The 15618-nt window shown below is 43.5% G+C and overlaps 2 protein-coding genes across 3 annotated transcripts in view; one reads left to right on the top strand and one right to left on the bottom strand.

Moving 5' to 3' along the window:
* The window catches only part of LOC133381830 (zinc finger protein 420-like), a 43643-nt gene that overhangs the window by 21697 nt on the left and 6328 nt on the right, over positions 1-15618 (top strand). The window contains exon 5 of one of the 2 annotated variants that reach the window (XM_061621336.1): positions 7360-7392. The exons of the other annotated variant lie outside the window; for it this stretch is intronic. Coding sequence (XP_061477320.1) covers positions 7360-7392 — 33 coding nt within the window. The remainder of the gene's footprint in view (positions 1-7359; positions 7393-15618) is intronic. 2 annotated transcript variants of the gene reach the window in all.
* Positions 1-15618, bottom strand: part of LOC133381862 (zinc finger protein 239-like) — a 62157-nt gene that overhangs the window by 11534 nt on the left and 35005 nt on the right. The gene's annotated exons all lie outside the window — the stretch shown is intronic.

Genomic DNA, 15618 nt, shown 5'->3' on the forward strand with positions numbered 1-15618 from the left:
TCAGGTGGATTCACAACTGGTTGGAAAACCGTACTCAAAGAGTGGTCGTCAGTGGCTCTGCTTCAGACTGGAAGGAGGTTTCGAGTGGAGTGCCACAAGGTTCTGTCCCGGGGCCGATACTCTTCAACATTTTTATCAATGACTTAGATGATGGGGTGGAGGGAAGCCTTATGAAGTTTGCAGATGATACGAAACTGGGAGGGATAGCTAACACAATGGAAGACAGGAATAAAATCCAAAGGGACCTGGATAGACTAAGAAATTGGGCTGAAAGTAATAAAATGAAATTCAATAAAGAGAAATGCAAGATTCTGCATTTAGGCCACAAAAACAAAATGCATGGGTACAGGATGGGAAATACCCGGCTTAGCAGTAGTGCGTGTGAGAAAGACCTTGGAATTGTAGTGGATCGCAAGTTGAACATGACCCAGCAGTGTGATGCTGCGGCAAAAAAGGCAAACACGGTTTTGGGATGCATAAACAGAGCTATAGTTTCCAGGTCGAGGGAATTAATAGTCCCACTATATTCTGCATTAGTCAGGCCTCATCTGGAAAACTGCGTTCAGTTCTGGGTGCCTCATTTTAAGAAAGATATAGACAAGTTAGAGCGGGTTCAGAAGAGGGCGATGAGGATGATAGCCGGTATGGAGAACAAGTCTTATGAGGAAAGGTTGAAGGAACTTGGCATGTTCAGTCTAGTGAAGAGAAGGCTGAGGGGTGACATGATTGCACTCTTTAAGTACCTGAAGGGCTGTCACATAGAGGAGGGTACAGATTTGTTCACTGCTGCCCCAAAGGGTAGGACTAGGTCTAATGGTTTTAAGTTGCAGGAGCGTAGATTCAGACTGGACATTAGAAGGAACTTCTTGACAGTAAGGGCAGTTTGGCAATGGAACCGACTGCCTAGGGAGGTGGTGGGATCCCCTTCACTGGATGTCTTCAAGCAGAGGCTGGACAGCTATCTGTGGGAGATGCTCTAGCTGTGGATTTCCTGCTGTGAACAGGGGGTTGGACTCGATGGCCTACAAGGCCCCTTCCAACTCTATGATTCTATGATTCTAACCGGGGCTGGTTACAGGGACCATACAACTCCCCTGTTACAACAGCTCCACTGGCTGCCAATTTTTTTCCGGTCACAATTCAAAGTGCTGGTTTTGACCTACAAAGCCCTATACGGCTCAGGTCCAGACTATTTGACAGATCGTTTCTCCCTACATGAACCTGTCCGGGATTTGAGATCTTCAGGTGAGGCCCTTCTTGTGTTCCCCACACCTTCGCAAACACATATGACGGGGACACGAGATAGGGCCTTTTCGGTGGCCGCCCCTAGGCTGTGGAACTCCCTTCCGAGTGAGGTGCAATCAGCTCCCTCCTTGCCGTCTTTCTGGTGACAAGTAAAGACTGTTTTATTTCAACGGGCATTTGGGATAGAGAACAACCAGGATTAAGTGGCATAGGTTTCGTGATTACATTATATGATTTTATTATTTTAAATTGTCCACTGTTTTTAACCTATATTTTATGGTTTTAATTTTTCTCATATTTTAATTCTTTTTTAATAATATACTCTTTGTTTTAATGGTGTTGTTTTTAGTTGTAAGCCACTCTGAGTCCTGTTGGAGAAAGGGTGGTTTAGAAATAAAGTTTTTTTATTATTATTGTTATTGTTATTATTATTATTATTATTATTATTATTATTATTATTATTAAGAAGACAATAAGGGATGATAAAAAAGAATTTGAGGAGCACATTGCTAAGAACATAAAAACCAACAACAAAAAATTCTATAAATACCTTCAAATCAGGAGACCATCTAGGGAGGCGATTGGACCCTTGGATGATAAGGAAATCAAAGGTGTACTAAAGAACGATAAGGAGATTGCAGAGAAGCTAAATGAATTCTTTGCATCTGTCTTCACAGTGGAAGATATAGGGCAGATCCCTGAACCTGAAATAACATTTGCAGGAAGGGATTCTGAGGATCTGAGGCAAATAGTGGTAATGAGAGAAGAAGTTTAGGCTTAATGGACAATATAAAAACTGACAAATCACCGGGCCCAGATGACATCTACCCGAGATCCAGAGGGGATCCCGGAAATTACAGGCCAGTTAGCTTAACTTCTGTCCCTGGAAAACTGGTAGAAAGTATTATTAAAGCTAGATTAACTAAGCACATAGAAGAACAAGCCTTGCTGAAGCAGAGCCAGCATGGCTTCTGCAAGGGAAAGTCCTGTCTCAGTAACCTATTAGAATTCTTTGAGAGTGTCAACAAGCATATAGATAGAGGTGATCCAGTGGACATAGTGTACTTAGACTTTCAAAAAGCGTTTGACAAGGTACCTCACCAAAGGCTTCTGAGGAAGCTTAGCAGTCATGGAATAAGAGGAGAGGTCCTCTTGTGGATAAGGAATTGGTTAAGAAGCAGAAAGCAGAGAGTAGGAATAAATGGACTGTTCTCGCAATGGAGGGCTGTAGAAAGTGGAGTCCCTCAAGGATCGGTATTGGGACCTGTACTTTTCAACTTGTTCATTAATGACCTAGAATTAGGAGTGAGCAGTGAAGTGGCCAAGTTTGCTGACGACACTAAATTGTTCAGGGTTGTTAAAACAAAAAGGGATTGCGAAGAGCTCCAAAAAGACCTCTCCAAACTGAGTGAATGGGCGGAAAAATGGCAAATGCAATTCAATATAAGCAAGTGTAAAATTATGCATATTGGAGCAAAAAATCTTAATTTCACATATACGCTCATGGGGTCTGAACTGGCGGTGACCGACCAGGAGAGAGACCTCGGGGTTGTAGTGGACAGCACGATGAAAATGTCGACCCAGTGTGCGGCAGCTGTGAAAAAGGCAAATTCCATGCTAGCAATAATTAGGAAAGGTATTGAAAATAAAACAGCCGATATCATAATGCCGTTGTATAAATCTATGGTGCGGACGCATTTGGAATACTGTGTACAGTTCTGGTCGCCTCATCTCAAAAAGGATATTCTAGAGTTGGAAAAGGTTCAGAAGAGGGCAACCAGAATGATCAAGGGGATGGAGCGACTCCCTTACGAGGAAAGGTTGCAGCATTTGGGGCTTTTTAGTTTAGAGAAAAGGCGGGTCAGAGGAGACATGATAGAAGTGTATAAAATTATGCATGGCATTGAGAAAGTGGATAGAGAAAAGTTCTTCTCCCTCTCATAATACTAGAACTCGTGGACATTCAAAGAAGCTGAATGTTGGAAGATTCAGGACAGACAAAAGGAAGTACTTCTTTACTCAGCGCATAGTTAAACTATGGAATTTGCTCCCACAAGATGCAGTAATGGCCACCAGCTTGGACGGCTTTAAAAGAAGATTAGACAAATTCATGGAGGACAGGGCTATCAATGGCTACTAGCCGTGATGGCTGTGCTCTGCCACCCTAGTCAGAGGCAGCATGCTTCTGAAAACCAGTTGCTGGAAGCCTCAGGAGGGGAGAGTGTTCTTGCACTCGGGTCCTGCTTGCGGGCTTCCCCCAGGCACCTGGTTGGCCACTGTGAGAACAGGATGCTGGACTAGATGGGCCACTGGCCTGATCCAGCAGGCTCTTCTTATGTTCTTATGAGTTCTCAAAAAACTCAAATGTGAAATTGCTGATCTGCTAGCTAAAATATGTAACTTGTCCCTCGGGTCCTCCTCTGTGCCTGAGGACTGGAAAGTGGCCAATGTAATGCCAATCTTCAAATTCAAAAGCAATAGTTTGAAAGTTACTGTAATCCCTGGGATAAGCTTCCCTAAGACATATCAGTCTAAGGACGAAAGGATGTCAGTCAGGACGTCACAGGTAAACGTAAAGGTAATCAAGCCTATCCATCTGGAGGACCCTCTATCTCCATTCTGCTCTTGCCCCCAATTCCAACATTTCATACCTATAACATCAGTATCTTAATTGGGGCATCCGCTATGACCTCAGTGTCTCTCTCCTGTCAGTCACCACCGGTTCAGTTCGCATTTTTCACTTCTGTGCATCACTTGACGCTGGCTTACATTTAATTGCATTTGCTCTTTAATAGCCAAGCCTGCCTGGAGAGTTCCTTTTGGAGTTCCTCACAATCCCTCTTTATTTTAATCACCCTGAACTTGATATCAACAGTAAAGTTGGTTACCTCCCTTCTCACCCAAAATCCAAGTCATTTAGAAACAGGTTTAAAAGCACAGGTCTTAATCCTGATGATTGGTGGGTGGGGCGCTTCTTACATCCCTCCATTGGGAGAACTATTCATTTATTCCTGCTTTGTCCTTCCTGATCTTTAAACACTTCCTGATGCATGAGAGCATATTTCCCCATATCCCATGATTGCTCTGTTCCACTCCATGTTTGGTAATTCTGTATTTCATAATATTTTCCACTACTTTTCCCGGAACAGCTAATTTGTTGCTGTTATGTTCCTGCAAGTTGACTCCGACTTATGGTGACCCTATGAATCAGCGACCTCCAATAGCGGAACAGCTAATAGCCCCCTGATTTCCCGGTTACCTTCTGTGTCCTTTTGGCTTTCAAATTGTAATACATTTGCCAGTCTATATGGTAGCAAGTCTTTGGGAGAAGGTACATATTTTTGTTAGTTTTGGGTTGTTTTAAGAGCTCTCACTTAGATGCCATCTGGACGTGAGATGATTTGTGAACACTAAAGGAAAAGATCCCACTTGCCCCATCTCTCTTCAGTGTGCAAGTGGAGGGCACATGATGTCCACGCCTTGCCTGGGAGTATGAATGAGGAAGGCAATGGTTTTCTTCTTCTGGGGACTGCTGACCTTTGAGGAAGGGTCCTTGCACTTCTCCCAGGAGGAATGGGCTCAGCCGGATCCAGCCTAGAGAGCTCTGTACAAGGAGATCACGCAGGAGATTCATGAGATGGCAACCTCTTCTGTTAGAATTAGGAGAGGTTAAGGATAGCCTTCTTACTCCCTTCCTGGCACCCTTGCTTCGCAAATATAACCCACTACACATTTCAGATTATCCGGTAGTGTGTGTGTGTACTGCTTTCAAGACAATTCCGACTTATGGCAATCCTATGAATAGGTTTTCATGAGGCTAAGAGGCAGTGACTGCCCCAAGGTCACCCAGTGAGCTTCATGGCTGTGTGGGGATTCGAACCCTGGTAGTCCAACCCCTTAACCATTACACCACACTGGCTGTCTAGTACACCACACTAGATCTGCCATCATTTCCTACACCCCCTTTTCCCAGACAGGAAGACTCTGGGGGCCAATTTAGTACTGATAATTCTGGGATCCTAGGACAGCACACCCTGCACTTCCCAGCCAGAGCCCCCTTTAACTTCCTGTAAGGCCCAAAACCACCATCTCCCTCTATTGCTGCCACCACTCTGAAGAGTCGGCTTTTCTTTAGCACCTCAAAATCCTTTTACTTGGATGTGGGGAACCCACATTTTAGCTCAAGTATCTACCTGATCCTGTCGCTACTTAGCTCCAGGATATTGGTCCTCTCAGGTGTAAACCTGTTTGGCTGGTCAACTGCAGACTTTCCTGATGGTGGATGAGGCACAAAGGCACAAATATCTCAGCCCACCCTTTAAGGATATTTCCTCCCACATAGGTTTGTGAGGCACTGGGCTCTCTTGGATCAATTAAAGCTGAACTCACTTAGTGCAGGTGTGTGTGTGGGTTATGTGCCTTTATGTCAGTTACGACTTATGGTGACCTCCAAGAGTATCTGTCGTGAACCACCCTGTTCAGTTCTTGTAAGTTCAGGTCTGTGGCTTCCTTTATGGAATCAATCCATCTCTTGTCTGGCCTTCCTCTTTTTCTATTCCCTTCTGTTTTTCCCAACTTTCTTGTCTTTTCTAGTGAGTCATGTCTTCTCATTACGTGTCCAAAGTGTCATGAAAACCTGAATTCAAGATGGTCGTGTAGCAAAGAATTGTGGGGTTTCATTTCTTAATGTGGGATCTTAACATCTGGTTAACATCTGGCTTCTGTATTAGAGCTCTGAGTTGGCAGTTTTATTTCCCAGCTGCAGGTAATCAGAGGCCCATCCTAACACCCCCTTATCAGGAGAAGTTGGGCTCCATCAAGGTTGTAAAGTCTGGGGAGTTTTAGGGCGGATGTTCCATTTGGCCAGTGATTGGTGAGCCCTTATTCCATGAAGAAATTCCCTGATTGGTTAATTGGATCCAGCCTGTTGCTAGGCAGTTTGCCATAAGTATGGGGTTCAAACCTTGGCTTTCATTCCTCTCCTGGGTCCCATCATGCCTATCTGATGCTGCCAGTTGAGCTTCCATTTTGCATCAACTCTCCTGCCTGTTCCTCTCTCTGAGGAGAGGGGGCTGTGCAACTGTCTACCTGTGTGTAAGGAGAGACTAGGCTAGATAGTTTTCTTGTTTTCTGTTGTGACTGAACTCCCTCTGTTTTACCTTGCCCCTTTGGGTGTTGATATTAAGGAACTATTTTGCTGCTGTAACTGTGCACCTCTTTTACTCTTTCATAAAGTTATTTCTATTTACCAGTGTGTGTTCATTCAGGAGACGTTTAGCCATAAACCGGTACCTTGGCCACTGACCACGACTACTGTGTGAACTGGGTATTTTGCCTAAAGACTTCAGAGCAAGAAGTGTCTGTTCAGCTCTTGCTGTCTGTAATCCTTGGCAATTTTCTGGGGTCTGAGTTTCCCCTTGCCTCAGGGTGGTTAACCAGTCTAAGGGGTGGTGGCAGTCTACTGCCCTGCAGGGCCGTTGTGAGCAGGCACAGCCTTGGCAGAGAAGTACATTTTGTCAGAGTCAATTGCCCTAGGTGGGGAATTGGCTTCTGGGATGGTGGAGGGTGTCCTGGGATGGGCCGCCTCCATCACACAAAGTATGAGAACCTCAATTCCATCATTTTAGCTTCTAGTGATAGTTCTGGTTTAAATTGTTCTAACACCCAATTATTTGTCTTTTTTGCGGTCCATGGTACCCGCAAAGCTCTACTCCAACACCACATTTCAAATGAGTTGATTTTTCACTGTCCAACTTTCACATCCATACATAGATGGGAATACCCTGGTCTGAAAGATCTTGACTTTGGTGTTCAGTAATGCATCTTTGCATTTGAGGATATTTTCTCATAGCTCCCCTTCCCAGTCCAAGACTTCTTCTGATTTCTTGCCTATTGTCTCCAGTTTGGTTAATTACTGTGCCGAGGTATTGATAATCCTTGATAAGTTCAGTGTCCTCGTTGTCAACTTTAAAGTAACATAATATTGTCATTACTTTAGTCCTCTTGATGTTTAGCTGTAGTCCTGGTTTTGTGCTTTCCTCTTTAATTTTCATCAGCATCGGTTCATTCCATTATCCAACTTATCTGTGGTGCCTCTTCCCTTTCTAAAACCAGCTTGGACATCTGGCCCTTCTCGCTCCATATTTGGTAAGAGGCTTTACTTTACTTGCATGGCATATTAACGCAATAGTTTGAAAGTTACTGTAATCCCTGGGATCCCCTTTCTTTGGAGTTGGGAGGTATACTGAAGGCTTCCAGTCTGTGGGCCATTGTTTAGTTCTGTTTAGGCTTCCTTTTGGCTTTGACCCAGCTGCGTCAGTCACAGCGCTACTCGTACTTGTCCATTGTTCTTCCCCAGTAGCTCGGTGAGTGTCTTCTGACCTGGGGGTCTCATCTTCCAGCACTATCTCGTGTTTCATGTAACAGGGGGCTAACATTTTGGGAGGGAGGGAGGGAGGGAGGGAGGGAGGGAGGGGATGCAAGCTGCCCTCTGGGCAGTGGAAAGGCCATGTTCTTCTCAGACAGGATCCATCCGAGGTTTGTAAATTCCAGCTGTGCATAAGTACTGGTCTGTTTACCTTATTTGGAGGGACAAGAGAGCAGATTTTTGTTATGATTATCTCTCTCTTAGGGTTGCCATATTGCCCTGTTAGCCAAGTTTTACTGGGATTCTGTCCATGCCACCGGGTGCCCATTTAACCCATAGGTGGCTGGCATTCTCAGCTTTAATTTAAAAAAAATAAAGTTTCTAGGTGGTCCGGTTCCAGAGATATGATGTCATCCTCTCCACAACTGTTAAATCTTTTTAACAGATCTGTTATAGCACTAAGTAGCTGTAACCCTGCCCTTTCAGGATTGCAGCCAATAAGTTAAACCAGGGTTGTGATTGGTTGACCTCCAGGCAGTGTCTAGATCTCATTGCAATGGGAAAAATGTTTTTCCCATTTATCAGAAAATCTCATGAATTAGATAAGTATTTACATTTCAGTTTTTTTTCCTCTTGTGTGCAGGAGTCAGATCCTGGGCAGTGTTTTGAAAACCTTCCCAGTACCTACTTTTGTGGGAGTAAAAGTAATGCTAATCCCATATACCGAGTCAATCCCATTGAATTCAGTAGGACTTACTTTTGAGTAGTCATGGTTATGAATGTGCTGTAAATTAATGGGACTTTGAGTGAACATAACAAAGAATTGTGTTTGTGTTCTAAATCTTTCCCTCCCTCTCCAATTCTATTTTTTAAGCAATTAGGCAGGGCTTACTTAGGTATTACAGTTTTTAATTATGTAGGAAACTAATACTGATTTTTTAAAAAATGTTCTGCACTGACCCACTGGTTTGACAATAAACTATTATATGGGCTGTATGTATTTTTACATCTGCAGTGTGTGTGTGTGTGTGTGTGTGTGTGTGTGTGTGTGTGTGTGTGTGTGTGTGTGTGTGTTTCATGGAGTCTTTCCAACAACCCTGTGAGGTAGGGTTGGTGACTGGAAACCAAGGCAGCTCACAATAAGAAATAAATCCCTTTAAAATCCAATAACCATAAAGCAAGAATAAACCATTGCAAAACAGCTTAAAGAGGCATGATTCTGAATTTTGGGTTGGGTGAATGAAGTTTATTTATTATTTGATTTACATCCTACCCTTCCTCCCAGTAGGAGCCCAGGGCAGCAAACAAAAGCACCAAAAACACTTTAAAACATCATAAAAACAGACTTTAAAATATATTAAAACATCTTTACAAACATTTTTTAAAAGCTTTAAAAAACATCTTTTTTTAAAAAAAGAAAGGGTTTAAAAACATATTAAAAAGCAATTCCAACTCAGACGCAGACCGGTCTCAACTTAAAAGGCTTGTTGAAAGAAAAAGTTCCTTATCACTTGAGGAATACATTGGGAGTTGCTTCTGAGTAGAAAAACGTAGGATTGCACCATAAATATCTTCACAGATCATGTAATTAATAAACATATTTGATAGTCATGCTTATATAAATATTTCTTCATACTGTGTCCCAATAAGTATTTGATTTCACACTATGGTTGTAGATGATTGTTTCCTCTACATTTTAAGTGTGCCCTTCTTCCTTGCGGTGGTCATGGTTCTCTGTTTATTTCATCCTGAAGGGCAGATAGGTTGAGAGATGGTGAGAAGCCCATGGTCACCCAGGACACTTTATAGCTCATTTCCATTTTGAAAAAATTAATTAAAACAATTTACATGCAGTCAATGTTGATTAAATAGATCAACATATTTAAAGCACATCCAATTCACATTTAAAGTGCATGACTTCGCCTAAAGAATCCTGGGAAGTGTAATTTTCCTCTCACAAACCACCCCTAACAAACTACAATTCCCATGATTCTGTGGTGGGATTCATGTGCTTCAAATGGGTGTTGAATGTGCTATAAATGAATGGGTGTGGATCTGCCCTAGGTATGATGTGCATTCAAGAGTGAATTGCAAAGAACAATTTTAAAAGATACTTTTTTAAAACGGGGAGGGTTGTAGCTCATTGGTAGGGCATATGCTTTGTGTGGAAAGGTCCAGAATTTAATTTCGGGAAAAGACTATTGCCTGGAATCCTGGAGAGCCAATGCTAGTCCACGTCATCAGTACTGAGCTCGATGGTACCAAATGGCCTGAGTCAGTATAAGGCAGATTCCTTTGTTCGTAAAGTGGGAAGAGACTCAAGGGACACAGTGACTCCAAAATTGATTCATGTATTTTTATTTACAACATTTATATACTGCTTGTAAAAAATCTCAAAGCGTTTTACAGAAAGAATTAAAACAATAAAATTATTGGCAAAAACAGTCAAGGACAGGTATTTAAAAGCATTCAAAATAATAAAACCAACAATGAGTTAAAAACAGATTTAAAAACACAATAGCTTCCACATTCCTGGAGAGGCTTGCCTCAAGAAAACTGATTTTAGCAGGTGCTGAAAAGAGGCGTCTGCCTAATGTCAATAGGCAAGGAGTTCCAAAGTGTAGGTGCTGCCACATTACAGGACTGATTTTTTACAAGGGCAGAACAAGTACTATGTGGCACGCATAACATGGAAAGCACAGCTTGAACTTGGCCTGGTAGCAAATCAGCAACCAATGCAGATTTCAGAGCAGAGGTCTGCATGCCTGCAGCATGTACGACTATCTGCCTGTTGGACAGAAGTCGTGGGTGTGCTCTCGGTGCAATGAGCTCCTGGCTCTCCGGGAACGACTTCATTTCCTTGAGGCCAAGGTGGCGGACCTGGAAAAGCTGAGAGAGGCAGAGAGGTGTGTGGAGGAGGCCTTCAGGGACGTTATATCTGTGTCCCACTCCAACGATGATAGCTCTCCTGCTATCATGGAGAACGATGGTCTCGGGGAAGGAGAGCATCCAGCTGAGGAAGAGGGAAACAATCCCTTAGAAGGGACCCATTCCTTGGGGGATGAGCAGCTATCCTCTCGTGCCAAGGGTATATCTCCAGGGGGTGGAGGGATCCTTGTAGTGGGTGATTCGATCATTAGGAACATAGACAATGGGGTGTGTGATGGGCGTGTAGACCGCAAGGTGTTTTGCCTGCCTGGTGGGAAGGTTGCGGATATCGCCCGTCATTTAGATAGTTTGGTAGACAGTGCTGGGAAGGAGTCAGTGGTCGTGGTGCACGTTGGCACCAACGACATGGGGAAATGCAGCCGTGAGGTCCTGGAAGCAAAATTTAGGTTGCTAGGTAGGATGCTGAAAGCCAGGACCTCCAAGGTGGCTTTCTCTGAAATGCTACCAGTTCCACATGCAGGACCAGCCAGACAGGCCCAGCTTCGCAGTCTCAATGCGTGGATGAGACGATGGTGTCGGGTGGAAGGGTTCGGATTTGTTAGGCACTGGGGAACATTTTGGGACAAGCCGGGCCTGTACAAAAGGGACGGGCTCCACTTGAACCAGAATGGAACCAGACTGCTAGCACTTAAAATTAAAAAGGTAGCAGAGCAGCTTTTAAACTGACTGAGGGGGGAAACCCGACAGGAGCTGAGAAAGGTCCGGTTCGGAATAAACCTCCCCCCTGGGATAAAAACCAAAGAAATGATGAAATTTTAAAAGGGGTAGGCCTAGAAGTAGGCATTGTGAGAGCAGGGGCACAGGATATAAATTCAGAAGAGAAAATTACCACAGGCCTAACCACAAGTGCCAAAGACACTTGAAGAGAGACACTGCTTACAAGTGCCTGTACGCTAATGCTAGGAGCCTCCGAACCAAGATGGGAGAACTGGAGTGCTTTGTCTTAGAGAAGAGCATTGATATAGTGAGCATAACCGAGACCTGGTGGAATGGAGAAAACCAGTGGGATACGGTTATCCCTGGATATAAACTATATCGGAAGGACAGGGAAGGACGTATTGGTGGCGGAGTCGTTCTATACGTGAAAGAAGGCATTGGATCCAGCAAGCTCGAAACCCCAAAAGAGGCAGACTCCTCCACAGAATCGTTGTGGGTGGTGATACCATGCCCCAGGAGGGACTTAATACTGGGAACGATCTATCATCCCCCTGATCAAAATGCTCAGGGAGACCTTGAGATGAGATATGAAATTGAGGAAGCATCCAAACTAGGAAATGTGGTAGTAATGGGTGACTTCAACTACCCGGACATAGACTGGCTGCATATGTGTTCCAGTCATGACAAAGAAGCAAAGTTTCTAGATATTCTAAATGACTATTCCCTAGATCAGTTGGTCATGGAACCGACCAGAGGGACGGCAACCCTGGATTTAATCCTCAGTGGGGACCGGGACCTGGTGCAAGATGTAAGTGTTGTTGAACCGATTGGGAGCAGTGACCACAGTGCTATTAAATTAAACATACATGTAACTGGCCAATTGCCAAGAAAATCCAACACGGTCACATTTGACTTCAAAAGAGGAAACTTCACAAAAATGAGGGGATTGGTAAAAAGAAAGCTGAAAAACAAAGTCCAGAGGGTCACATCACTCGAAAATGCTTGGAAGTTGTTTAAAAACACTCTATTAGAAGCTCAACTGGAGTGCATACCGCAGATCAGAAAAGGTACCGCCAGGGCCAAGAAGATGCCAGCATGGTTAACGAGCAAAGTCAAGGAAGCTCTTAGAGGCAAAAAGTCTTCCTTCAAAAAATGGAAATCTTGTCCGAATGAAGAAAATAAAAAAGAACGCAAACTCTGGCAAAAGAAATGCAAGAAGACAATAAGGGATGCTAAAAAAGAATTTGAGGAGCACATTGCTAAGAACATAAAAACCAACAACAAAAAAATCTATAAATACATTCAAAGCAGGAGACCATCTAGGGAGACAATTGGACCCTTGGATGATAAGGGAGTCAAAGGTGTACTAAAGAACGATAAGGAGATTGCAGAGAAGCTAAATGAATTCTTTGCATCTGTCTTCACAGTGGAAGATATAGGGCAGATCCCTGAACCTGAACTAACATTTGCAGGAAGGGATTCTGAGGAACTGAGACAAATAGTGGTAACGAGAGAGGAAGTTCTAAGCTTAATGGACAGTATAAAAACTGACAAATCACCGGGCCCGGATGGCATCCACCCGAGAGTTCTCAAAGAACTCAAATGTGAAATTGCTGATCTGCTAACCAAAATATGTAACTTGTCCCTCGGGTCCTCCTCCGTGCCTGAGGACTGGAAAGTGGTAAATGTAACGCCAATCTTCAAAAAGGGATCCAGAGGGGATCCCGGAAATTACAGGCCAGTTAGCTTAACTTCTGTCCCTGGAAAACTGGTAGAAAGTATTATTAAAGCTAGATTAACTAAGCACATAGAAGAACAAGCCTTGCTGAAGCAGAGCCAGCATGGCTTCTGCAAGGGAAAGTCCTGTCTCAGTAACCTATTAGAATTCTTTGAGAGTGTCAACAAGCATATAGATAGAGGTGATCCAGTGGACATAGTGTACTTAGACTTTCAAAAAGCGTTTGACAAGGTACCTCACCAAAGGCTTCTGAGGAAGCTTAGCAGTCATGGAATAAGAGGAGAGGTCCTCTTGTGGATAAAGAATTGGTTAAGAAGCAGAAAGCAGAGAGTAGGAATAAACGGACAGTTCTCCCAATGGAGGGCTGTTGAAAATGGAGTCCCTCAAGGATCGGTATTGGGACCTGTACTTTTCAACTTGTTCATTAATGACCTAGAATTAGGAGTGAGCAGTGAAGTGGCCAAGTTTGCTGATGACACTAAATTGTTCAGGGTTGTTAAAACAAAAAGGGATTGCGAAGAGCTCCAAAAAGACCTCTCCAAACTGAGTGAATGGGCAGAAAAATGGCAAATGCAATTCAATATAAACAAGTGTAAAATTATGCATATTGGAGCAAACAATCTTAATTTCACATATACGCTCATGGGGTCTGAACTGGCAGTGACCGACCAGGAGAGAGACCTCGGGTTGTAGTGGACAGCACGATGAAAATGTCGACCCAGTGTGCGGCAGCTGTGAAAAAGGCAAATTCCATGCTAGCGATAATTAGGAAAGGTATTGAAAATAAAACAGCTGATATCATAATGCCGTTGTATAAATCTATGGTGCGGCCGCATTTGGAATACTGTGTACAGTTCTGGTCGCCTCATCTCAAAAAGGATATTATAGAGTTGGAAAAGGTTCAGAAGAGGGCAACCAGAATGATCAAGGGGATGGAGCGACTCCCTTACGAGGAAAGGTTGCAGCATTTGGGGCTTTTTAGTTTAGAGAAAAGGCGGGTCAGAGGAGACATGATAGAAGTGTATAAAATTATGCATGGCATTGAGAAAGTGGATAGAGAAAAGTTCTTCTCCCTCTCTCATAATACTAGAACTTGTGGACATTCAAAGAAGCTGAATGTTGGAAGATTCAGGACAGACAAAAGGAAGTACTTCTTTACTCAGCGCATAGTTAAACTATGGAATTTGCTCCCACAAGATGCAGTAATGGCCACCAGCTTGGATGGCTTTAAAAGAAGATTAGACAAATTCATGGAGGACAGGGCTATCAATGGCTACTAGCTGTGATGGCTGTGCTCTGCCACCCTAGTCAGAGGCAGCATGCTTCTGAAAACCAGCTGCTGGAAGCCTCAGGAGGGGAGAGTGTTCTTGCACTCGGGTCCTGCTTGCGGGCTTCCCCCAGGCACCTGGTTGGCCACTGTGAGAACAGGATGCTGGACTAGATGGGCCACTGGCCTGATCCAGCAGGCTCTTCTTATGTTCTTATGTTTAGGTATTATGTGCTGATAGGATCTCACTTGTGTCAGCAATCGTGCTGCAGCATTCTGCACTAACTGCAGTCCCCGGGTCAGGCTGACTGGCTGCCAGGTTTTTTTAGTTTGGGTTTTTGGTTATGAATCCTGACTGGTTGTGGGATGCTGAGTTTTCTGCCTTATTCATGGAATCTTGTTGTAGTTGGCATGGTATTGCATTTAGGAAAGTATCACTCTCTTTTGTGTTGTTGTTTTCTATTTGCATTTCACTTATCTTTAACCTCACTCCATTACAGCCATAGAAGCAACAGCAGTGGTTCCATGTGTTCAGCTCAACCCTCTTAAACCCATTGATGATGCTCCTTGTTGGTTTTATGGCAGTTTGTTTTTTGCCCAATACTGGTAAAAGAGAATTCACATATTTGAAAGTGTGGCTGCAGTTGTTGTTCCCAAGCTGCTCTGTGAAGGTAGACCAAAACATGTGTGTTTTCTCTCTGCCCATTATTCCTCACTGGAATTGGGTTTGCTGTCAAAGTGAGTTTATAGCAGCCCACAGGGGAGACACAAAGGGCAGAGAATCTTCTTACTCTTACTCATTTCTCAGACCTCTTTCTGAAGTGAAGGGTCAAATCTGTAAAGACGTTTGGAGCAGCCACATTAAAAGATACGGTCAGGGCGTTCCAGGCAGGGGGTTGCCAACCCTGCTTGGATATGGATGTCTTTGCAGAGGATCCCTAGTCAAGGTTTACGAGCAGCACAGTCCAAACTATATCTACTTAGAAGTCAGTCCTGTTGAGTTCTATGGGGCTTAGTCCCTTAGTAAGTGTGTTTAGAATTGCAGCCTTCGGGGGCATCCATCTTTACTCCCGAATGCTCCCATCTAACATCTCCACAACACTATTATTATTATTATTATTATTATCTTTATTTATACCCCGCCTTTTTTCCAAGTGGAACGCAGGGCGGCTTACAACAAACATAAATCCTTATGATTGAAACATTCAAAATTCTACATTAAAATAAGATTGAACCATTTGTAAGATTAAAACATTTAACATCCACTTAAAATAAATGAAACACATTACAACAGTGCAATTAAGCAATAGACAATGCAGCAACCTGTCAACGAAACTGTCCTAAGGCTCCTTTCTCCCTACAGTGGCCTTCTGGTGACTGGCCTGGCCTGAGGGC

This window comes from Rhineura floridana, chromosome 3 (assembly GCF_030035675.1).
Source record: "Rhineura floridana isolate rRhiFlo1 chromosome 3, rRhiFlo1.hap2, whole genome shotgun sequence".
Taxonomy (NCBI): Eukaryota; Metazoa; Chordata; class Lepidosauria; order Squamata; family Rhineuridae; genus Rhineura; species Rhineura floridana.